Raw genomic sequence first — 26,282 nt, 5'->3', positions numbered from 1 at the left:
TGATGCTAAGAAGATAAACAATTGTCATGCAAAATTCACCAATATAAGCTCTATGGCTCTTAATCAAAGAAGCTGGTGAGGTTTCGGTAGGGTCAGGTGTCCAGCCACTTTTGTAGGCTTTTCAAATTTGAAACAAAATAATTGCTCTGAAAGGAAAATAAGAACAAATATTTCTCTCCATCATAGTATAACATATGAATAAATTCTAAGTATTTTAAAACTGAGTTTTTCTTTCAATCACACCCTATGTATACTGTATGCAAAAATTTTGATAGCCACCAAACCAACTGAATTTCATTAATCTTTCATTAATCTTCATTATTAAATAATCATGATTTTAAAAGGAATCTGTCTTTCGTCAGCAGAAGTGTATCGACACTTTTGTCCATGTGTGTACTCTTGAGATTTTATTGTACCTCGCATACTGTAGATTAAAGACACCCTGTTCTGAGTAAACCCTAGTGAGGAGAAGTGGCTACAGATGGATGAAGAAATTTTTGGTCTGTGCAGCTGTTTACATCAGCCAAATGTGTCAAGGTTTGCAATAAAGTTTCACTACCCAGTGAAGTCATTCACAGACTATATAGGCTACAAAGACATAAAGATACATTTAGAAAGAAGATATTTTTTATTGGGTAGTGCACAACATGGGTTCATTATAAGGACACACACTAAAGTAATTCTCGAGTCAATTTTATTGCCCCCTAAAATATCAAAATGAATGATTGTTATGATGATATCATCCTAGCCAGATAGAGATGAGTTTGTTAAACCGCTTGTTTGTATGATGTTTTACCTCACAGCTTACAGTAGTTCCCCTGTGACTGGAGAGAAGTCAAGGTAACTAGTTCATCAGGGTCTGTTGAGGTTCTGGTGGCTCCACAACCAAACCACGAGTTCACAGTGTTTCCGGTAGGTCTGCTATCTTAAGTTTTGAACCAGTGAGTTAGATGTTTTTCCATATGTCAACTGATAAGATCTAAGGAGAGAAAAGTGACCTCTGTGTTTCCTGAGTGACTACAAGGAAATATTCACACCTGTGCTTCAGAAACACAGGGAACATGTGGATGACAGGAATAACCGCTGAAAATATCCCTTGTTTGCAAAATACCCAGCTATGTTATACCATATTGTCAAAGGGCAATTCTTCAAGGCTGGTATCCTGCACGTTTTCGATGCCTCTGTCTTAAACACACCTGGTTCAAATTATTAGGATCATTTTCAAGCTCCTGCAGAGCTTGCTGATGAGCTAATTATTTGAGTCAGGTGTTCTGGGTAGAGGAACCTGGAAAATACAACATGATACATCATACATGAGCCAAAATAAATGTGAAGTTCAACGTGATGACTTGAGTACTCTTTCACCGGAGTCTTGGTGCAGATAACCAAAACTAACCCTAACCCTAACCCTAACCAATCCTGAGAACAAATTCTCAACAAACTAAGTAATATTAGTTATTTAATGGATATACAATAATGTTAATAAGGATAATGTAATGTTAAATAATAGGAGAAAGAAAATAATATACGCAAAAAATACAAAAAAAAAGGATTGTTTATGGTTACTGCGGCTATATTGGGGCGTACATAAAAATCTAGGAACTGATACCCTACTTCGCGGGTTTCAGACTTCGCGGGGGGCTGACACCCCCCATTAACCGCGAAGTAGGGGGGGGATCACTGACACACATATTTTCTAAAGTCGCTTATCCTCACAAGGGTCACAGGATTGCTGGTGCCCATCCCAGCTGGTTTCAGGCATTAGGCGGAGGACAGCCTGAACTGGTTGCCAGCCAATTGCAGGGCACACTGAGATGAACTACCATTCACGGACCCAATCACACCTGACAATGTACTATGTCCAAGGCCTTATAAAATCCCCAAAACTCATGTTGACTGATTGGGTCAAATCCCCTGCATCCTTGAGGACGCTGCCGAGGGGGTAGAGATGGTTTTCTGTTTCACGGTCAAAAACCAGAGTGCCTCCAGAAGCCAAGATTTGTCCACCCGATGGACCTTCCTCTCCAGCACCCCTGAATAGACCTAATCGACAAGGCTTATCTCTTTGTAGTCAGAACACACATTTCAGTCCTCCTTCTTAAAAGTCAGACCACCACCCCGGTCTGCCAATCCAGAGGTACTGTCCCCAATGTACATGCAATGTTGCAGAGGCGCGTCAGCCAGGACAGCTCCACAGTTTACAGAGCCTTTAGGACAGGGGTGCTCATTGCGTAGATCGTGCTCGATTGATCAACTATCGAGGTAGTGTTGGTCGACCATATGACATTGCACTACGTGGAGGAAAAAAGTCAGATGAAAAAAACAATGTCAACCAAAAAATAAAAAAATATAAAAAAAAGCAACAACTGTTAATCACATTAGGGGCTGCTCTCTGGGAGCAAAACATAGTAAATTGCTGTCTCGACCATGCTTTTGGGTGGAGTTTCCAAATAAAAGCGTACAAAGACAGTTCATGCCAAAAAGTTTATATTTAAAAAAAAACAAAAAAAAAACACACATCTTGATCTTGTCCCATCCTTATTAGTTACTGCTCAGTAAATGTGTCCTGTCCTGTCCGGGTCATTGTACTTTTGGTTTGTGATATCGTTGCCATTAGATGAGCTCTATTGGCCACCCATCTTAGTTCATTAGGTTATCATCTCGTCCTATCACTCGTTACGTTTCATCAAAGTATATTGCGTTTTTGTCATTTTTGTGAGAAAATTCAATAAACAGAATGTGGGAAAAAAAGAATTATTTCACTCTTCCCCACCTTATTTCTACAACTAGCATAAGTGTTTCTTATGTTACCATCCTTGAATGAACCGATTACTTGTATGTCTCATTATCATGATGTAATTTTTGAAGGAGAAATGCCCAGAATTGGTTTTATTGTGTAGGAGAGCCTTCCACATCTGTAGGACTACAAAATGGGACCTTGGGTGTGTTTTGTGATACTATGGTTCCCACACAACTTGAAACCTGTTAACAGTTACACTTTTATAAAAGTGAAACCCACTGACAGGCAAGTGATACGGCATCATATGAATAAATTACTGTTCCTTTATCTTTTACAGCGGAACAAAGTATAAGCTGCCTTCTAAATACTGTACAATGAAAATGAGAACAAAGGTGAAACACAGCATGAGATATGACATCGTATAAATCAATTATGATTCCTTTATCTTTTGTAGAGCAGCAAAGTGTACTCCTATAGTTCTAAATGCTGTGTTCAAAATGCATTGATAATGAGAACAAAATAACCCTACTTATGGTTGGGTGCAATCCATGAATGTTCCCCTGGTGGTCTTCTGGCTGGAAAATGGCTTGTTCTTCACTATTGTCTCTCCTTTTTTTTGATGTGCCAAAGATAAACTCGTTTGACACTGTGCATCGGAAGTATGACACAATACTGTCATTCCTGAGCAAAGTGGTCTACTTCCCACGCTGGCACAGGGTGCGTTTGTTGGCCATGGCTCTCACCACCTTGCCAGCAGCCCAGCTTTTAGCCACCATTTGTAAGCCATGAATGAATGCCATGTCTGCATTATGGCTCTTCATAGTCCCCTTGCACAAGACTACATAACAGGAACTGTCCTCGTTCTTGTTTCAGAAAGTCTGAAATAGAGCATAAATGCAATTGACTAACCGTTAGGTCATAGATAATAAGCAGAGGTGGGTGGACGGATTAAGAATGTCAGAAGTGTAAATTTCATTTGTCGTGATCGTCAGGATAGACATTACGTCAGATGTCCGTCAGTCCACCACGCCCCTTTTTCTGACTGAAATATAAGCCAACTGGCTTGCATGTTTGTCTGTTGTTTTACCCATCGCTTTTTTTACCCCCAAGCAGTGGATACATATGTTCAGTTGAGTGAATAAACTCGGTGGGTTCAATCCATTACTTGTCATTCACAGATATAACGCCAGATGATTTTACTTTTCTTTGTGCTGCCTTTCTGATTAATGGTTTCATGAACCAAAATGCATACTGTAATAATAGATTAACATGTCGACCAAAAAAAGTTAAAAGTAATGATTACAATTACAGTGGCTTGCGAAACTATTTGGCCACCTTGAACTTTGTGACCTTTTGACACATTTCAGGCTTCAAACATAAAGATATAAAACTGTAATTTCTTGTGAAGAATCAACAAGTGGGACACGATCATGAAGTGGAACACACTTTATTGGATATTTTAAACTTATTTAACAAATAAAAAATGAAAAATTGGGTGTGCAAAATCATTCAGCCCCATTGAGTTAATACTTTGTAGCGCCACCTTTTGCTGCAAGTACAGCTGCAAGTCGCTTGGGTATGTCTCTATCAGTTTTGCACATGGAGAAACTGATATTTTTGCCCATTCCTTCTTGCAAAACAGCTCGAGCTCAGTGAGGTTGGATGGAGAGCGTTTGTGAACAGCAGTTTTCAGTTCTTTCCACACATTCTCAATTGGATTGAGGCCTGGACTTTAACTTGGCCATTCTAAAACCTTGATATGTTTTTTGGTGAACCATTCCATTGTAGCTTTTGCTTTGTTTTGGATCATTTGGTCTCAGGTCTTTTGCGGACTTCATCAGGTTTTCGTCCAGAATGGTCCTGTATTTGGCTCCATCCATCTTAATGTTAAATAGCTAATGCGTTTAGAACCCCAGGTAAAAACATCAAAATTATACATATTAAAAATCGGTACCAAAATAGTATTGTAAGTGCTATGTATATATATATATATATATATATATATATATATATATATATATATATATATATATATATATATATATATATATATACATTCAGAAAACATCATAAATAAAAAATATAGAAAAGATTGATTTACCTTTGAGTGGCGGTTGTTATGCCCATATTCCCTAGTGTCCTCGGCTAGGCTAGCTTTGTATTTATTGATTATCTCCACCTTCGTTTCCATATAAATCATCTTCTTACTCCTGTCTTAAACATCACTATTACTATGTTGTAACTATGTTGTCTTGGGGACACATGGCTAACCTAATTAAGTTTGAATTAAGCAGTAAAATGCACTTTAATTACGGTTTTGGAACCACTCACAATAGAACAAAGCTTAACCATTCCGCCATTTTGAAACAAGTGAGGCTGACCAATTGCAGACCAGCATCTTTGTGAGGAGACGCCGACCAATAGCAGACCAGCATTGTTGTGACGCGTTGCATGGAGGCAATTAGACCGCAACAGAAAATAAGTGCAATTACCTAAAACGCCTGCAGATGGAGACAAAACAAATACACAAATACAGCCAACCCCCTAGGGTCATGACAATTGTTTTTGTTGCAAAGCCGAGAAAAGACCTTAATGAGGGGACAAAAAAAACTCAGTATTCCACATCGCAACACAAAAAAAAAAACGTAAGCCAGGGACGCTGTAACACATGGGTCCAATACATTACATACATTAAAACAAATGTTCCTACAGTTGCAACAGACAGAAATGAGACAAATTATGAAATTTAAATTCTATTCGTTTCTATCTAGATTCAGTTTGGTTAATACAGGGTATGGGACAAGAGAAAATATCATTTTAGGGGGTCCTCCACACTTATATTGTATGTTGAAATCTATTTAAGAATTCTTGGCACAACACTGGATAAGAAAAATCAGGCGTTTCATTTGTATTTCTTTCCTGTTCATTAACACGGGTGTTGCCTCAACTGGAGAAGAGGACAAAAAAAGTTTGCAGTTACGTATTGTGAATCTGGTGACCAATTGTGGCTAATGCTAAACGTTATCTTTGTTGACAGTTCAACAGCTGACAAACGTTGAACAAAGTCAAAAGGTCAAAAAGGCCCCAGGGGATTCCATCAATTAGACGGCATCCCTTATTGCTGGTATCCACCAGCGGGTTCAAGGATTGCCGTCACGACAGGCGTTGACCACCTTACGTCCACAATAGAGCATGAGAACATGGTCCACTCAGACCCTGCCGCCTTACCCTGGACATAGGAGAAATTCAGCCGGAGGTGGGAGTTAAAACTCCTTCTGACAGGGGACTCTGTCAGACTTTTTCAGCAGACCCTCACGATACGTTCGGGTCTGCCAGATTGGACCGGCAGGCACCTTCATCATCTGAGCCAACAGGCCACTAGGTGATGATCATTTGTCAGCTCAACCTCTCTCTTCACCTCAGTGTCCAAAACATGCAGCTGCATATCTGATGACATAACCACCAGGTATACCACATATGTATACTCTAAGAGTACATAGGTATACTCTTATGTTTCAACATGGAATTTGTTATAGATAATCCATAATGAGCACAGAAGTTCAATGTTTGTCTTGGAAAATCCACAGCAGACCAGGGGCCATACTAAATCAACAAGAGCCTCAGTCCATAACATGGGTTTGGGTGTCATTTGCCCCCAGAGTACTAAATTGGAACAACAGCCTCTTAACTCAACAGCTGAACTCAATTCCAATCACCAAAGCCCTCACCTGAGGCAATCACTTCCCTTTATATTCTGCAGTCACAGCTCAAAGGTCAGTTCCACAAACAGTGCTAGGAAGATCATTAAACCACTGCACAAATGCTAAATGTTTACCGAGACCAGGGTGGCTGATGGTGAGCGGACTTAAAAGCTTATACCTTGATGTTGTTTGTTTGTATCGTTTAACATTTTTTTGTCATTTCTACTTGTATAAGGTTTTTCACATTTTTTCACATTCAAATCTGAATAACAAATCTGTATGTCAAAACTGACTGTTGATGATCCAACAACAAAAAAGAGATATTTCCACTCCGAAATAAAAGGAGAAAGGAAAAATAAGTCTTATCGTTGAGTCAGATGTGTCCCAATGAAGGCCTGGTCCAACTGCAAAATCCCTTTTCAAGATAGGGGAACACATAAAAACAAACACATTAACTTGACAATATTCTTCCAATCACACTCCTCCAGATCTCACTGTCCATGCACATATTAACATTGAAACCCCCCAGCAGGAGGAGGAAATCCCCAGAGGGAGTGCTCTCCAGGACACCTTCCAAAAACACCAAAAAGGATGGGTACTCTGAACCGCTGTTTGGTGCATAGGCACAAACAACAGTCAGGAACCGTGCCCCGCACTCAAAGGTGGAGGGAGGCTACCCTCTCGTCCAGCGAGGCTATGTGCAGGCTATGAGCTGGGGTGCAATAAGTAAGCCCACACCTGCTCAGCGCCTCTCACTGTGGCCAACTCAAGAGTGGAAGATTGTCCAATCCCTCTTGAGAGGACCGTTACCAGAGCTCAAGCTGTGTGTTGAGGTGAGCCTGACTACATCTAGTAGGAACATCTCTGCCTCACACACCGGCTCAGGCTCCTTTCCAGCCAGAGAGTTGACGTTCCATGTCCCTAGAGCTAGCTTCTGCAGCCAAGGATGGGACCGCCAATGTTGCCGTCTTTGGCCGCTGCCCTGCTCACAAAGCTCTACGGCCCCTTCCACAGGTGGTAAGCCAATGGAAATGGGGACCCACGTTACATTTTAGGGCTTTGCCCAGGCGGACCCCATGGGTGCAAGCCACCAGCTAGCCCCACTTTCAGGCCTGGCTCCAGAGGGACACCCTAGTAACCCACATCAATAAAAGGGAAACTGCCATCCAATATACAGTAGGTTTCCTTCATAGAGGTCCATGAGATCCGCTTTGTCTGATCCCCCCCATCTGTTTGCCAGTGGCATAAACCTCAGACAACTTAGCTCCTAGGATCATCAGGACACATGGTAAGGTGACAAGCCAGGACCAAGGAATTATTTATAACAAATTTAATTGGTAGCCATGCCGGTGACCTTTGGTGTGATTGTATTAGCTAACGCTAAATGCATCGCACTTGTTTTTTTGGCTTCACCACGTAGCTATGCCTATTGTAACCCGAGTAAGTATAAATATAAATAGAACAAAAAGGGAAAAGAAATAAAACCAAACAGCTCAATAATACCAAATGTATTTAAAGTACTTTTTCAAAATTCGGTATTATTATTTATTTTATTTTTTTTATTTTAAATTGAGAAGAAAATAAAATATATACTTTGTTCCGATGGTTTACATAAACCATTTTTTTTCAGGATAAAAAAGATAAAGAGTGAATCCAACTTGATTATTTAAAAATTAGGTCAATATATATATATATATATATATATATATATATATATATATATATATATATATATATATATCAATAGAATGATTTTTAAAGGGGCTTTATCATGGGAGTTTAACGTTTTGAAGATTTTAACCATGAGATTTTAACCATGTTACAATGTTGATTTTTCACTCTGAACACCCACAAATGTTATTTATCTTTACTATTGCATTGCTAAACAGCCATTGCTTATTCTGCGCTTTTAGCACCAGCCCAGCTCGTGCAGATAAACCTTGACTTGCGAGAGGCCTGATGGCACTTGTACTACCTGTACAAGAGCAAATACATGCCGACCTTATCTGTGTTGAAGAGGAGGCGCACACAACCGAACAATCAACATCAGAAGTAAATAATCATTAAAACTTCCTGTTCTGGCTCCTTTATTCACTTTGCTGGGGTAGTCTCTAGCGCTCTGCAACCCTCGTGAGGATAAGTGGTCAAGATAATGGATGCATGAATAGATGTTTTGTGGCTGGCCGGCATTGAACAATGTCATGGAGCGATGCATGCACACTGTGAGAGGTGTGGCTTCAATAAACAAGAAGTTCACTTCTAGGTTAGAAATATCAATACCATAAAGCTCATATTTAATAAGAAAGTAATCCGGCAATGTGCCAAATGTAATTCATATGCATATATTTCACTGTGGAAATTTAAAAATATTATGATACGAGCTCTTAAAATTGATCGAAGCCTGAATATTGACTGTGACAGATTACTACAATATTATGGCAATCTCATGCTTTCATTTTTCCTTGTAGTAAAAAGGTTGCAAATATGTTTGCACACAATTTTGTCTTTACTGCCTGGCGACTGGTTGAGGGTGTGCTATGCCCCCCGCCCAAGGTCAACTATGTAGACAGGGATTGTGCACATGCCCGACCCTTGTGTTATTGTCCCGATATTGGATCCCGATATTGGATAGATTGGATGGGATGGGATGGGATGGGATGGATGGATGGATTGATTACATCAATCTTTGTTTTTCAGCTTTTTCATGTGTGAGTGCAAAGTAGTAATGCTGTTTGCTCCTCAACTATATTGCTGTTAATGACGACTTTTTGATGAATTTGACAAGTCTTGCCAATGTTTTTTTTTTTTTTTCTGACAGGATATTTGATAATTATGGCAGCAGTAAGATGGGGCTATACTTTGAGAGTGCATGCTTATCACCAGTTTTGTGTATTGAAATGACTGGCTGCTTTTACTTGATTAGGAAACACTGGTTTGAAGTGACTGGTTAATGATGTGGGTCAAAGGTTTTGGCTATTCGATTAGGAGTTAACTGTGCTCATGAGTGTCATGACAATCATGGTCTCATTCTGAAGTGTTTTAACAAGGTTTGTCGTTTTTTCCTCTCATTTAATTCATTACACAACCCCATTCAGTGTTGTTTTCTTTTGCCAATCCATGGTGAATGACACCAAGAGGTTTTGGATAACCTTGAAAGGGCACGTTGACCAGATGTAAAATCAATATCAAATAAATCTCACTCATTTAAATAACCTGATATGTCCTGTTTATTTCCTGTGTGCCTTGTAGGCAGTGCTGTCTGTCATTTATTTTGTTTGCTTTTTGTCTGTCCTTCCAGAAAAGTCAATAGTCCCCTCAAACTCTCTGCCAGTGACCAAGCCAAAGTACATTTCATACAATAGATATAAAACTATAATGTGTGTGTGTATATATATATATATATATATATATATATATATATATATATATATATATATATATATATATATATATATATATCCTAGTGTCCGCCACTATATATATATATATATATATATATATATATATATATATATATATATATATATTGTGGCGGACACTAGGATATATATATATATATATATATATATATATATATATATATATATATATATATATATAGGGTCCTCTCACCCGTCGTCCAGTCCCTTGGCGCACCAGGGATCGAGCCAGCCAGCAACAGGCTGGTACGGGCGCTGGTGAGAACGGCTGTGCAGTCCAATTTCGGAGTCCCTGGCCGTCGACCGGGATCTTCCAGCCGGGCGGCCTCATCTACTACCGATGTCCGTCCGGCCTCAGCAGTAGGCCTCCAGCCACCATCATTCAGCCGCCCCTCCGATTCACCATGCCCGCAGGTACGGTCCGAGTATACATCGGAGCGGGTCAGCTGGTGTTGGTGCCGCAGCAGGTTCATGCCCAGGCACAGACTGGGACGCAGCCGCGACCGGCCGTCCCTCGGAAGCCACTGTGCCTGCCAGCATGCAGGTCAGCACTGCCACTCCGGCTCCTGCGGAACTTCAGAACATCCCTTTGCCAACGCTACCTCATGGTTTTCACGCTGAGCGTCTCACCCTTACTCCTGTCGCACCTGGGGCCCTGGTGTCACATACACCGCCCAGGACCGGAATGTGACTCAGGGTGCCAGACTGGCGAATACCCTGTGGGGTTTTCCGTTATGCCTTTCTGGGTGTTCGGGGGGGAGCTGTGTGGCGGACACTAGGACCATGTCTCTCACCCAGTAGGCATGTCGCTATGATCCTTTGATGCTTTGAACCTGTTGGCTTTGTCTTTGCTGTTTTGGACTTTGTTGTATCAGTTTTGTGATGGCATGCGAAGAGTAAAGATCTCCACTAGCACAGCAACGTGTGGTTTCTTCGCCTCGCCATTATATATATATATATATATATATATATATATATATATATATATATATATATATATATATATAATGTGTGTGTGTGTGTGTGTGTGTGTATATACCAGTATATAACAGTACAAATTATCAAATACACAGAATACACAATAGTAAGAAATAAATCATTAAGACACAAAACTGGCAACCTACTACCATAAATGGTCCATTCAAAGAAGAGACTCATAAGTATAAGTGTTAATGTTTTAGGGTGAATGAATGCAAAGGCAGAGTCGAAACGTCAGAATGTTTTTATTTTCTTTATATGACCAAATGCATTTGAGAAAATGACAGCCCAGAGATTCCAAAAGGTCGTCACTTAAGACATAGTAACCGTGAGGTGATGAATGTTGATTCAATGCAGTAAAAAATTTGGTAACACTAAACATTTGTGCTGGTTCACCAAAGGAAAAATGTTGAGCACACCAGTTTAACTACTACAAAACATTAGTGGGGAGTCCTGATTTATGTATTTATTTATTTATTTACTTGCAAATTTATTTTCAGGAAGATCAGTCCCAGTCATTCAAAAATAGATACAATATAGCATTTACTTGAGAAAGGTCTGTCATCCCTGACAATGAGCACAAAGAATGGGAAGACAGTTACTATATATCTTTAAGTCCCTAAATCGATCTGGATCCAATCTGCCATCATTTTTGCAACTTCTCTACCCGCGTCCAGAACAAAAGCATGACGAAATCCTTCTTCACAAAGTCTGAAATCTCCAGTTGGGAAGTCCTTCTTAATCTCATGATAGTATTCTACAGGGCACCAGTGGTCTGTTGCTCCATAATAAAATATGAGCTAAAACAAGTCAACAAGTTAAATAAGACATTGAGCAAAAAGGATACAAACCTTCTATGTCAAAATTTGGCTACTTGTTTTTTCTCAGTCTACACGAGTCACTGTGATTTTTACAAATGATCGACCCATTTAAAGTGTTGGTAATCACTCGCAATCTTTGACAATGCAATATTAATCGTTGAACAAACATCGTTTTACAGGTTTCCTGAAAAGTGAGAAAATGGTTTTGGAGACATAAAGATTCCACCCAATGCCTGCATTATTCAAAATTCTATTCAGTGGAACCTAAAAAATTAAGCACAATTCAATCAAGGAGACTGGAAATATATTCTTAAAGTGCACCAGTGGTGGTCAGAAGGAAAACATGAATATGGTTTAGTAAAAGCAACAGCATCTAAACTTGATTTTGGTTTTGCTGGTTTTATTAAAGCAAGCTTAAAATAGGCTGAGGAAACTATTTGTGGAGACCACATGCGTACAACCAGGATGGAATGGAGACATGCCCTCATTAACTCGTGATTTTCAACTGTCTGACATTTTAATGCACATCACTTGGTCACATTGTGATGGTTCCCAGTCAGCCTCAAAATTTTCAATCAATACTGATGGATTCAAAATCAAGAAAAAAATGTATAGGTATACAGTAGGTAATTAATATTTATCCTTCTATGCCCCACAGATACACTTAAGCACTTTCAAAAATACGCAATGATCTGTCACACTAAGTGTAAGTTAGCGACCGATGTAATATAACTGTTGAAACGACACTTCGCCTTGTTAGCCAAAAGATAAACAGTGCTTGTAACACATAAACCTCTGACTTCTATAAGTGTGATGGATATTTTCCCCAAGAAAATGGGTCATTTTTCAATCTGGACAAAATTTCCATTTAAAATTGATTCAATATACGTATATAGCTCTTAAAAGGGTTAATCCTGATATACTTTACATCTCTTACCTTTTCAAGGTTGTTCCTAATGGTCTTGTCATCTCTTTCCAAGACTTTACTCATTTCCTGCCCTGCCATGTACACAGCATTAGCTGAAAGAAAAAAAAAGTAAGTACTTAGTAGTGAATTTTACTTCATTATACTGTGATTTTTTTTCTTCTCCATTGTATGCTCTTTCAGAGAATTTTAAAGTTACCTTGAGACTGCAAAGCTAAGAAAAGTTTGAAAAGGTAAAAGAGCACTATAAACTGTAAATTAAGAACATTTAATGATTGTGACAGGGACAGTGCCCCTGGATTGGCAGACTGGGGTGATGGGGGAGTGTGTTTTCGAACTACAGAGGAATCATACTTTTCAGCCTCCCCGGTAAGATCTATTCAGGGGTGCTTGGATAGGAGGGTCCGTCAGGAAGTCGAGTCTCAGATTCAGGAGGAGCAGTGTGGTTTTCATCCTGGCCGGGGAAAAGTGGACCAGCTCTACACCCTCGGCAGGGTCCTCAAGGGTGCATGGGAGTTTGCCCAACCAGTCTACATGTGCTTTGTGGACTTGGAGAAGGCGTTCGACCGTGTCCCTCGGGGATCTCTGTGGGGGGGTGCTTCGGGAGTATGGGGTACCGGACGCCCTGATACGGGCTGTTCGGTCCCTGTATGACCGATGTCAGAGCTTGGTCCGCTTTCCAGTGAGGGTTGGACTCCACCAAGTCTGCTCTTTGTCACCGATTCTATTCATTACCTTTATGAACAGAATATCTGGGCGCAGCTGAAGCGTTGAGGGGTCCGGTTTGGGAGCCTCAGCATTGCATCTTTGCTTTTTGCGGATGATGTGGTGCTGTTGGCTTCTTCAGGCCGTGACCTCCAACTCTCACTGGAGCGGTTCGCAGCAGAGTGTGAAGCGGCTGGGATGAAGATCAGCAACCTCTACATCTGAGACCATGGTTCTAAGTCGGAAAAGGGTGGAATGCCCTCTCCGGGTCGGGTATGAGGTCCTGCCCCAAGTGGAGGAATTCAAGTATCTCGGGTTCACGATTGAGGGTAGGATGGAGAGTGAGATCGACAGACGAATTAGTGCGGCGTCCGCTGTCCTGCGGGCTCTGCACCGGTCTGTCGTGGTGAACAAAGAGCTGAGCCGAAAGGCAAAGCTCTCTCTTTAGCACTCGATCTGAGTTCCTGCCCTCACCTATGGCCATGAGCTGTGGGTCGTGACCGAAAGAACAAGATCCCGGATACAAGCGGCCGAAATGAGTTTCCTCCACAGGGTGTCCGGGCTCTCCCTTAGAGATAGGGTGAGAAGTTCGGTCATCCGGGAGGGGCTCAGCGTCGAGTCGTTGCTCCTCCATGTTGAGAGGAGCCAGTTGAGGTGGTTCGCGCATTAGGTTAGGATGCCCCCCGGACGCCTCCCCGGTGAGGTGTTTCTAGCATGTCCCACTGGAAGGAAACCCCGGGGACGACCCAGGACATGGTGGAGGGACTATATCTCTTGGCCTGGGAGCGCCTGGGGATCCTTCCGGAAGAGCTGGATGGAGTGGCCGGGGAGAGAAAAGTCTGGGCTTCCTTGCTCAAGCTGCTGCCCCCGCGACCCGACCCCCGGAATACAGCGGTAGAAGATGGATAGATGGATGGAATATAGTGATCGCAATTAAATCTCGATTAATTTTACTACTAAATCCTTTTGGTGTTGTAGGAATGGTCAGAGGACCTCTGTAAACAATAGTTTACTTTGTTCCAAAGAATTATTGGTTAGACAAAGACCAATAGAGTGATACCTTGAGATACAAAATTAGTTCATTTCAGGATAGCTTTGGTAAAGTCCTCGAGGTCGGAGGGTGGGCAGAGGCTTTATCCAGCACCAGCATACATTTCAGAGGGATTCGTATCTCTACAACATATTTCTTCATGGCCGACCCGAAACACAGGTTGACCCAACTCAACGAACACCTGCCTTGTGACCCAAACGTCCGCATTAGCCCGCCACATCACGGGAAGGAAACTAAACAACTAGCACTGAGGCAGGAACTAACTAACGGGAGAGCAGGACAACAGAAATGAGTCTACAGTCGGTGGCGGGCTAATTTTTAAAAATTTTGCCTCTATTTTTTTGTTTGTTTGTTTTGGGTAAAAAAAAATTCTTTGGCTGTCGTTTAATAGATTGAGTTTTACAGAAATGAGTCTACAGTCGGTGGCGGGCTAATTTTTAGAATTTTTGCCTCTATTTTTTTTTTTTTGGGTAAAAAAAAATTCTTTGGCTGTCGTTTAATAGATTGAGTTTTTCATAAATTGGGACTTTCGTATCTCACGGTACCACTGTAGTGCTTGGTACCACAATGAATATACAAGGCAAATCCCCCCCCCCCCAAATAAATAAACAAATAAATAAATAAATACAATCTGAAAACCTCATGTTTTGTAAGACATCAGCATGAAATCAATAAAGAATAACCTGCAGAGTCGCCACTGAGTAGGCCGACAGTGGGTTGGACAATGGAGTAATCCACAGAGCCAATACCAGCAAGAACCACTTTGACCAGACAGCGTTTAAGTCTCTCGGGCAGTAGAGAGAGCAGGAAGATTGACAGGTAGGTGACATACCGCATGTGACAGAGCACAGGGGTCATGGCCTTCCCCTGGGGGGTGAGTGCCATGCGTTCAATAGTTGGGAACAGCATGACCGCCTTCAGAATCTGTAAAAAGAATATCATAATAAATACATTCAAAGTCACGAACTAAGGCCTGTGACAGCGAGCAGTTGAAGATTGTTATGGTGACCCAGTCACCTGGTTGGTTCATTCCCTGAGAACCTTTCCTGTTCGACCAATCAAGGGCCCGTGAAAATTTTGTTCCCAGCCCATCTCTGGTACCATCAAGTATACAACCCTGCAGGACAACTTTAAAAAATTATGTTTGCACCAATGTTTGCACCAAGAACAGAAGCTGTTTTATACAAAAGAATAGAATAGAATATTGTCATTATACAGTAGATACACAAACAAAATTGGGAGCGCTGCTCAGATCTGTGATTTAGAATGAATTAGATAAATGTGAACAATAATTAAAACACAATGTTATTTTTATGGTGTTATTGTTTTGTTGTTAGGCAGAGTGAATAGTTGCGGGAAAATAGCTGTATCTGAGTCTGTTATCAGGATTTAATCAGTGCAGTAGTACCGAAAAGAGAGCAACACTTTGGGGGGGTCCCAGTTATTTTCTTGGCGGTGTTGGATCACTCCCTGCATTGGTTTCCTGTTGGCTACAGTGCAGATGGCATACCACACCAGGATGCAATACAATAGTATTGGCTCAAAGGTAGTTCGGAAGAAGGTCACAAGAAGTTGCACCTCATGGTGTTTTTTCGAGAAAAATCTCAAGAAGTGGAGTCACTGATGGGCTTTCTTCACACTTGCCAAGGTGATGATGGTCCAGGAGAGGCTGTTGGGGATCTGGAGTCCCAGATGCTTGAATGAGTTGAAACCTATCGACACAGGTTCCACTGATGAGTGCGGCCGCGTTTCTGCTGTTTCAGTTCTTTTGTCTTTGTGGTGTTCAGAGTGAGGTGGTTTTCTAGAATCCATGTTGAGAGTCTGTCAACCTTATCCTTGTAGGCAAACTCATTTTTGATGATGAAGTCAGAGAGGTGTCGTTAGGGTTGTAAAATGAGTGCAGTAAATAACAGTATACAACATTGTGGTGAGCCAGTGCTGAGTTGTTATGATTGGGGATTGGTGTTGACCACCTTTGATCGTTTGTGGACTATCTTTTAGATTTGAATCCACCTCCAGAAAAAAAGTGTACAAGCTGAGAAGGGAGAGTTTGTTGGAAAGAAAGTCCAAGATGATGGTATTGTATGCTGAGCTGTAGTCGATGAATAGCATTGTCAGGTGTTCTCAGCAAAGCAGGAAGAGCTATAGCGATGGCATTCTCTGTGGATCTGTTTGTTCTGTATGGAAACTGATGAGGGTTCAGGGTGGGAGGCACGTGTGCTTTGATGTGCCGTGCAAATGGTTTTACAAAACATTTAGTAATGATGGGCGGATGCCATTCAAGCCTGTAGTCTTTTGGAGAACAGGAACTGCATGTTGTGAGTCGCGCGGCTTCGAAGCGAGTGAAAAAAAAAAACTTTTCAGTTACTAGCCTGTGAAACGTCAGTGTCCACAGACACAGAGTTGCTGTCCTTGTACTTTGTGATGTGTTGGATGCCTTGCCTCGTTTTCACAGGTCGCTGTCACAAAAGTGCCCTTCAATCATCCTTTGTAGTTAAAGATCAGAAACAACTCCCAGAGAGAGCAGTTTTTGATCATATTTCAGGTAGTATGGAATGATTGACAGATTGATGAAAAGCATCCTCCTTTTTCTCTTCATGTACACATAAAACTTGAAATGTTATCTCTACATCTGACCTATAACAAAAAAGACACACTGCATTCAAGAGGCACCTTGGGTGCCCGGGAAGCATTTTAGGGTGTTAGTATTAGTGACTAGCTCAAGGACACTTGTCAGACACAAAGCTTAAGAAATTGTCCACGGTTGCCCCAAATGAATCAAATGCCTTTGCCAAATCAATGCAGTTGCCAAATCCACAACATGATACTCTCTTGTCTATGGAAAATGCCACATGCCAGGTAAATGTGATACTCATGACACTGCAGACTTCTCATTAACTTGTGGTAGCCATAGCATGTGCTAAAAATACTGCAATTTTTATAAGATTTAACCATTTTATGGTGTGCAGTATCATATCAAAGGAACATTTTGAAATATGGCAAACCTTGAGACTGGGATCTCTCTTCATTATCTCCAAAATTATGTAGCAGCCAACGGAGTGCCCAACCAGAATGAGATTTGTCTCCTTTGGGACATGATTCCTGAGGAAGGCCAGCTTGTGCTCTATCTGACCGTTCAGACCAAACGTGTCCAGATCAGCTGCTAAAGATGCATCTGTTGGAATAAATAAATCATTATGTTGTCTCACTAAAATTAATACAGCCCTCACATTTTGTAAATAATCAGATGTGGGCAGTCCGTCAGTCGGTCGCAGACAGCCGCCTGTTTTGCCGACGGACCAACGAATGAGGGGAATGCTCAGAGAAACTGAGATGTTTTGCATCCGTCGTTGTAATCATTAGGATAGAAATTTCATCACTCCGACACACCCATTTTTGCTGAAAATACAAGCCAAATGTAGACGTTGATGACATAAGTGAGTGAAGGGAAAGTGATGATGGAAGTCCGTGACAGACCGGCTGTTGTCTGACAGGGCGACAATTACATTTTTCACTGTGAAAAAAATGGTGGACCGTAAAAAAAAGTCTCACAGGGAGTGGAAAGAGGAAAAAAGGGAGAGCTAGAGAAGGAGCGAAGAAGCTGCTAAAGATGCCGTGTAGACATGAGTGGCAACAGACTAGTTTTGATAGATGTGAAAGCCTTGGGAAAGCTTTTGTCAAAACATTTCTGAGAGTCAGTCTTTGAAACACTTCTTTCTAGTGACTGGCTCCTGAATGAACAGTTCCCTTCCAAAAAAAAACATGCTTCTTAGTTTAATTGAAGACTCCAAATTGCTTGTGTCGCAGCCATTAAGGCAGCTGACAATGTTTGCATCAAAAGCAATGAGGTGGCCATGTTGGCGGTGATGACAGATCTGTCAAGGGAAAACAATGGAAAACGCTATCATTATCTGAGCATCGTCTTAGACATGCATCTCAAAAAGGAGCAGATAGGGGTAGAAAAATCTCCATTGCACTAGCATTTATCTTTAAACTAAAAGCACCATCTCAAAGAAAAAATCACAAGCGGGTCAAGATTGCTTCAAAGGAGAAACAGTGTGTGCCCAAAATTATGTGTATTATAGCACATAATTTACATTGGATACAATTTTGAAAGCTAACAAGTCTGTTTAATGGCTTGATAAATATTTTGTGAAACAAGTATTCTTGTGGTGCATTGACATTTTTTGTACTGTACAGTGTGTAATTGTATATTGTTGTCAGTTTTTCAGCCAAAAATGGTGTACCTCAAAGATGAACTTATCGACAGAAAAAGTTATTGAACATTGGTCAACTAGTCAAGTCTTTTTTAACTATGTGGAGAATCAAGGGGAGCAATTGCAGGAGAACCTGGTTGTATTCATCATTGCGACTTTTTGTTGCTTGAAATTAGTGAGAGCTCTGATGCAGATTCCAAATAACCTCATGAGTTTTTACTTCACTTCAAAGACAATATAGTATATTTAAATATACATACATAACCTAAACAAAAATAAAAATTACATAAATTAAAATCTTTCTTAGGATAACCATGAATAGTAAACCTGTACGGTGAAGAATTCACAACTTAGTAAATCTGAGTAAAAAAATAAACAGGCATCTATTTGTAAATAGGGACCATTCCAGTAGTAAAATCAAGTTAAAGTAAAAGCAAACACACTGTACCCCATCTTTTGTCTTACTGGAGTCACCAAGTAGCATCCAGCTAATTTGATAGCATTGTTCGGTATGCCACTGTACAGCTGTGTTTCAGTGAATAATATGACATTGCAGTCCTTGAGTTTGTGTTGTGTACCCAGAGTCGCAAGTCATCAATCTTGTTTGCCAATGACTGCATATTAGCAAGGGAAATGCTGGGTAAATAGAACAGGTGCGGTTAGCTTTAGCCTTGCTTTCAACTCTCCATGTTTCCGCTTTATTTACAGTCTCTGTAAGCACGTCTCGTTGGCTGGGCTGACTGGGAAGCATCGGGGGTTCTCCATAAATCAGGGGTGAGGCAAAGATCGCTGATAAATTGGTTGTAATTTTGCAGTCTATTGTCCAAAAACTGCTGATATGGAGTAAGATCGCGTAAGTCTGCTGGTCAGTCAGTTAAAGCTTGTCGGTATGAGCCTAGATTGTGTGAATATTAAAAAAAATTTTGAGTATGACTTAATTGTGTGGAATTTAATATTTTGCTTGCGACTATGAACAAAAATTGTATGGCTTTGTACTTTTTCTTGTGACTACGAATCTAAAGTCTGCGACTGCAAAGTCTTTTCAGTACAACTCTCACTTGTTCAAAAATTAAGCTTCGCTTTGCACGACTTCACGTCTGTTCACAAACTTCTCATGTGGATTGCTGTCTGTGGATACAACTCTCTTTTCCGTGAGCACAAGTCACAATATGTAAATTAAAATGCCAAGCTACCAGGATAAGTAGTCAATCCTGCGGATCATTCAATACGCGTGCATCAAGAAAAGCACAGTAAATGCGGGCGCTAATGGCATGAAATACAACGTTTTCTATAGCTCATCACGCTACACTATTAAAGATCATGTATGCTCATTCCACGCGTTCAGTGCCAAGCATTATCTTGAAAAGGCAAACCCTAGTGCCAGCCAATTTTGAGCATTTTGACGCATCTTTCAAGGTCAACAGAATATTTTATTGTACAACTATGTACATTGGTACCATATGAGATTGGATTCCATTTATTACGTAGTAAAAGAAAGTAAGATTCTACCATATTCTATTCTTTAGTCATCACTGGTTGAAAAAAGGGCATTTGAGTGACACCAAGCTATTATGGACAAAAAGAGAAATTGAGCTTTTTTGTGTAAAAAAAAAAAAAAAGTGTTTTTTGCACTGCAGTGACTTTGACACAAATATTTTTTAGTAGTACATACCTGAAACATTTCAAGAGTCCTTCCCTTCGATAAAACATGAACCATTTTTTTATATGTTGCATTGAAAAGACTTTGCACTCGCAGGTTTTAAATTCGTAGCAAAAAAAAAATCAATCGCACACAATTTTGATTAGTAGTCACAAGAAAAATATATTTTTTTATTTGCAGTGACAAGAAAACTGTTCATACACAATTTAGAATCATCTTCACAAGCTGTTACGAATACACATAGTTATGATATAATGTGATATATGATATGAAAAACTTTATTTTTGAACTTAAAATCAAGCAAAAAAAAAAAAAAAAAACAGTATAAACAGTTAAAACAACATGCATATGTCGTTTTGACAGTAATCGTACTTCATATCCTAACAGGTATGATGTAAAAGCCAAGCTGTTGTGCACTAATAGATCCAAAATGAGCAGGAATCTCAATGCTAGCATGCAACCTCCGAAGAGACACTGAGCCAGGCAATGTGCCGCAATGTTGCTAAATCAACGCTTTGATTCCCCCCGCAAAGCACGTCTGATTCTTCTTCCGGGGAGGACTGAAATTAGTAAAAGAAATGAGACGAGGGAGGGATATAAGTACCTCTCGAACTTCCCAATGTAAGAAAACATGAGATAGGACTGAAATGAGTAAATGACGCAGAAAAATGCAGTCCTCTTTTAAATGATTGCCGTCTGACCGAGTTGATGGTGATAGCAAATCACCATCACCATGTTTTTTTAAGAAGCTGGGCCATGAAGGGCCCTTAAAATAACCAGGATAAATTGTTACTCAATATAATTTCTATTTTATAATGGCTTAATGTATGCTTTTCTCTATTTCCCAGGGAGGCTTAACCTATGTTCTTGCTATTAATTGTCTAGTTCAATGCTATTTCTTTTTTATTTTGTCAGGTTTTTAATTTTAGTTGGACGTTGTGTTAAATAGTCTAAAATATATTAAATTAAGTGGTGAGAAACATATTATCATTATTAGAGCTTTCTCAGGCTGGGGGAAAAAAAGTCAACCAAGTCGGATAGGTTCACTTTAAATATACAGTAGGTTGAAAATATCAATTTCATTTTGGAATGAAATGGAAATGGAATGGAAATCACTTAAAATTAAAAAAGAGGGGCAAAAAAAAGTAATATTCAGTTATTGCGAAGTGGACCTGGCATATCACAATAGTATAGGTTACTTTGAATGTCGCTGCACTTAAAGGGACACTGTGTAAGATTTAGACCAAGTTTCATTAAAAAGGAATAAATTAAATCATTACAAATTTCAAAAACTTGCGAATAAATGTGTTGTTAACGACAAACAGTATGTTTTAAATAGTAATTGTCGGTTTACTTATCATTAAATTATATTATGTTGTTGTCTTAAAAACCACATCACAAACGCATGGACGGGGCTTTCTATCGCTGTTGTACTTTTTGTCCACGTTCTTTTTAATTGCGAGAGGAGAGGGGAGGGGAGCGAGCTTGCTGTGCACTTTACGGTAGATCCGGAAGGAAGAGCATTGCTGAGATCTTTCACTTTTCTGGCATGTGACAGAGCCAATATTTTCACCGACAGCACCTTTATTCTTTGCGGCAATACTCGCCTGCAAAAAAATAAAACTTTCAATGTCCCAATCGAGTGTCCGAGACCGTGCTAAATATTGTGCTGACAATGCTGCGCTATCACAGCTTAGCACAGTAACTACGGTTCAATAGCTGTTAGTGAAGCAAACACTGCACATACCAATTGTCCCGAGTTCTCGCTTCCGCCTTTCGACAAGCCAGGTGAGGGCTCTTGCTTGGCTGTTTCGTATTGAAAGCTCAGCTGGCCGTGTTGGATCGCTCCCAGTGACCGCAAAGCGGCCGCCATGATTCATTCCTGCCCCCTGGGTGAGCCGTTGAATGTTCCCAAAGTTGATTGACTGTGGCGACTCAAAACGCGGAAAAAGTACATAAAAAATTACTTTACGCAAAAGGCGAAATTTCGCTTCTCGTGACCGCCCACCATTTGCGTCGCTCCATTCGCTTCCATCGCGTCGCCCGACCTGCCTTCGCGCCCAGTCACGCGAACTCCATTGAAACAAAATCATCTCCTAAACATTATTTCGGGTGCAGCCCACGCGGCCCGGTACCAGTTGTTCCACGGAACGGTACCGGTCCGCGGACCAGGGGTTCGGGACCGCTGATCTAGACCATAAGATCATTATCTATGAAAATTGTATAAACATTTTTACTATTTTATAAAATTATATCGTTTTCAACAATCAAAAGAAAATAGCAATATAAATCAACTTTCAAAAAATGTTGAAAAAATGTTTATTTTTTACTTTTTTTTTGCAAAAATAAAGTACCTGAAATAAAACAAAAATGTCAATTCTTATTTAAACAAAAGACGACCAACTGAACCATTTCACGATGAAATCAATAAATAAATAAATAATGATAAATGGTGATGGTAAATTGAGCTGGAGAATTAACAGGACCACCAATACCCTAAACATTTTAACCTTGGGAAAACGGCATAAAACATTAATGATTAATGTGATTGACGAAAAAACGTTAACAGAAATTTAAAAAGTTTAAAATTCCAATTATGCCTACCATTTGAGGAGGACTGAGCTAAACATATTGCTGCATTCATTGTCTTGGTGCACCACCTTGTGGGAAGATGGCTGATATTATTTGTGAGCTCAGCAAACAAAGCATCCATGGAAAAAAAAAAAAAAAAAAAAAGCCAATTCTGAATCTCTCAAAGCACTGGGGTTGCATTATCCAAGAACATAACCTGTCACAGCAGACAATCTATAGTGTCTCAGTTTTAGAAGTTTAAACTAGAGAATGCAGTCAAACATGAAACGTGCCCAGACTGCTGGTCATGAAGAAGCAGCATCAGTGGTGATGACTAAGAGGAGGTTATTGACTGTATTGTAGCTAACAGACACCTCTGTTCTTAGCTTTACTGATGGAATATTGTTGAAGCATCGGTCATGACTTTAAAGACACAATTACATATATTATGTACATACATGTGAGTCATGTAACATTATGTAGAAAATGGCTAGCGCACTAATGCTAATCACAACCGTTTAGCACAGTGTCTGATAAATCAAGAAGTATGTGTAATAGATCATTAACAATGAGTATTTAAGGTATATCAGCTCACTTCAACTCACACTGAACCTTGAATTTTTTTTATAAAAATATTTTTTTTTTAATAAAATAATTAATAACTGTATTTTGACAGCGCATGGGGGGTTAATTATTCGATTATTTGCTGGAATAATCATAGGATAATCCATTTTGAAAAGCTTCACTCGTGACAGCCCTATCTTACCTTGAGAAGGTATTGTCACCCAACTGTTACATGACATTCCAACACCAGGGCAGTGCCCAAAAATTGGATAACGTCAAGGCCAGTGGGATCTGGTTTAGTAACATCCACCTGGCATTAACATGACGAAAAGTGTGTGAAAGACAAGCATAAAAATAAATGATTTCATAAGCGGGAAGTGAGCTAGGGACAAAACGGGATGATTTTATGTAGCATCTGGACACATCACCCTAAAATAAACTCAGGCCAGATTAACATGCAGATTGACTGTCATTGGTTTGGGAGTAGTGTGGCATTCTGTAGTAGGATGTAATAATGCAGTAATTATGACAAACTATAATTATTGTTATTATAAGTAGTATGACGTATATGGCAAATATAGGACTAAAACACTAATCAAAATATGTACTAATAGTAACAAATATCCAGTAATAAATTTATTAAATAATCAATTTTCTTAGGCAACTGATCTCCAACTTTTTACAGAAAGCACCAGATCAAAACATTTTTCTCTACAACCATAAGGACGGACATCAATGTACCATATCACAACTAGGCCTAGGTGTTCTTGAAAACAAGGCAGAGGTTTTAGTTCGAAAATGCACTTGTATGCAATATTATAAGTCAGTCCAACATTATGCACAGTTCATACACTTAACGGCTTGAATGTAGGGTAGTAAAAATGTACAAGTAATGATAACAATAAACATATTGAAAATGTTGAATGAAACTCATACTCCCAATAAATGTGTGTGTGTGTGTGTGTGTGTGTGTTTGTTGAATAAAAATGTGCTCCTTGAAGCAATGTTGGAAGGTAAGTGTTGAAAATATTCAATAACGTCATAATAATATTAATTTAGCCACTGTGCAGTTAGCCGTCAAGCTGTACTATGCTAAACTTGACAACTCGAAAAAAAACATCTTCCCTGAAGTGTTATTGGATTTGTCATAATTGGGCTACAATGTCTCTGCCATGTGCATGCATGAGCAGCACACAAAGCAAAATAGCGATGGCACTGCCACTACATAAACATGTGATGCTGTGTGTAATTACACAAAAATGTGGCTAAGAGAACAGAAATTTTATTGTAAATCTTTCATATTGTAAAGATTTTTAAATATTAACAAAAATCATCAATAATATTATATAGTATATAAAACATACACACACTAAATTTCATATTGTGGTTCATCCATCACCATAAAAGCATGCAATTAATACCGTAATATGAATTTTGTCACGCAGCTCTCAACTGCCACTCTCATGGGGACAAAATATATAGAAAACGGAATGGATGGCAGCCAGTATAACTGTCAAGACAATTTATCCTTGACAGGTCAAATCTACTGTATATTATAGTGCTTTAGGTTTCTTAAATTACTACTGATATTTTACCTTCACATACTAAATTGTCCTTATGTGTGATTGGGTCCTGAATGGTTGTTCGTTTCAATGTGCCCTGCATTTGCTGGCAACCAGTTCACAGTGTCCTCCACCGACTGCCCCAAGCAAGCTGGGATGCGCACCAGCAAGCCTGCGAACCGTGTGAGGATAAGCGGTTATGGAAAATGGATGGATTTTACCTTCAACCATATCCATGGATGCAGGTGGTACACAGTGGCCAGCATGGCTTACAGCCCATACAGGGTGGCGGCAGTCAAACATAGCATAAAGCGTTTGTGTAAAGGTTCTGTAAAAGCCCACTGCACCAGGGTTACCTGGAAAGAAAAACACAAATACATAATTCAATACTTCATTTGTAATGTATTGTAAATCATTACATTCAGAACAGAAAGGTCTTGTATAAGCCTGGTATTGGATGATAGTTTTGAAGCAATCACTGATTGTTTTATACACTAATAATAATGACTATTGTTTCATTGTAATGGGGGGAGGGGGGTCATTATAAATACACAAAATAAACCAAAAGGAAACACAATGATGACGAGTAATGCCTACTCACCAGGGATAACTAAAATGAGCAGTTTGTGTCTGGCGTGCAGTTGAAGAGCACCACATCTTAGAACCTCTGTGATGGCTCCATAGCAATAGGTGAAATCTGTTTGGGATGCAACCCTACAGTCGGTCACAATGTTTTCCATCTCATCTGAGAAAAAGAGAAATGGGAAGTCATCGACAAATGCATACGTTTTAGATCAAATTAACAATGGAGAATGGCACAACATACCTGTTTCTAGAGTCACCGTTTGACCGTGTCTTCAAGTGACTCGTGCACATTGGTAGTAGGGTCCAAAAGGTTCGTTATACGTGATTAAAGACTGAAGTGTAATTTTGTTATTTATGACGACTCAAATTTTATTGTTGGGTAGAAGTTAGACTAAAGCATAAAGCAACATTTAGTCTTACCGGTGTGATGCCCATTGAGTTACATTGCTGAATTACTTCCGGCGTCACATTTTCCTGGCTCCTGATTGGTGATTTTACTTCCGTTAGCTGGTTTCTCCTTCTTCGTTGTCATGTTTAACGGCGGTTTGCAAACACGAACTGTGAGTTACTGCCACCCAATGTTGCTTGATTTTGTTTTTTTAGATTTCTGCTTAGCAGAGCAACAAAGCAGCAATCATTGAACGCACTGCGAAGCAGTAAAATTATAACAAAACGAAGGGGACATTGGTATGGCGTTATATTTGTGCCACAATTACGCACGCGCGGAAAAAAAAATTGAGCGGAGAAAATCAAACTGAGCGAGCGAAAACAGATTTTGAGAGC

The 26,282-nt window shown here is 39.9% G+C and overlaps 1 protein-coding gene and 1 long non-coding RNA gene across 5 annotated transcripts; one reads left to right on the top strand and one right to left on the bottom strand.

Annotated features, from left to right (window-relative positions):
* The first annotated feature begins 697 nt into the window (after nucleotides 1-697).
* LOC148413237 (uncharacterized) lies at nucleotides 698-10,775 on the top strand. Its single transcript, XR_015867798.1, has 2 exons — nucleotides 698-912; nucleotides 10,043-10,775. It is a non-coding gene; the product is annotated as an uncharacterized LOC148413237 (long non-coding RNA).
* A 289-nt stretch (nucleotides 10,776-11,064) lies between these two features.
* On the bottom strand, nucleotides 11,065-26,204 carry ldah (lipid droplet associated hydrolase). 4 transcript variants are annotated; one of them, XM_088433684.1, is made up of 7 exons: nucleotides 25,741-26,204; nucleotides 25,516-25,659; nucleotides 25,136-25,270; nucleotides 17,346-17,515; nucleotides 15,024-15,264; nucleotides 12,597-12,679; nucleotides 11,065-11,638 (listed from the first exon to the last, which is right to left on the bottom strand). In XM_088433684.1, the coding sequence occupies exons 2-7, from the start codon at nucleotides 25,652-25,654 to the stop codon at nucleotides 11,450-11,452; spliced, it is 957 nt and encodes a 318-aa protein (XP_088289810.1). In that variant the 5' UTR covers nucleotides 25,655-25,659; nucleotides 25,741-26,204; the 3' UTR covers nucleotides 11,065-11,449. The 4 variants fall into 4 exon arrangements, with proteins under 4 accessions (XP_088289810.1, XP_088289811.1, XP_088289812.1 ...); XM_088433685.1 differs by lacking the exons at nucleotides 25,136-25,270; nucleotides 25,516-25,659; nucleotides 25,741-26,204 and adding exons at nucleotides 21,965-22,151; nucleotides 22,226-25,129; XM_088433686.1 differs by lacking the exons at nucleotides 25,136-25,270; nucleotides 25,516-25,659; nucleotides 25,741-26,204 and adding exons at nucleotides 21,965-22,142; nucleotides 22,226-25,129.
* Between the last annotated feature and the right edge of the window lie 78 nt (nucleotides 26,205-26,282).

Source organism: Hippichthys cyanospilos, chromosome 14 (genome assembly GCF_059441005.1).
Source record: "Hippichthys cyanospilos isolate Australia breed blue-spotted pipefish chromosome 14, RoL_Hcya_1.0, whole genome shotgun sequence".
NCBI classification, from domain to species: Eukaryota; Metazoa; Chordata; class Actinopteri; order Syngnathiformes; family Syngnathidae; genus Hippichthys; species Hippichthys cyanospilos.
The sequence above is the reverse complement of the archived record's forward strand: the minus strand, read 5'-3'. Positions and strand labels throughout refer to the sequence as shown.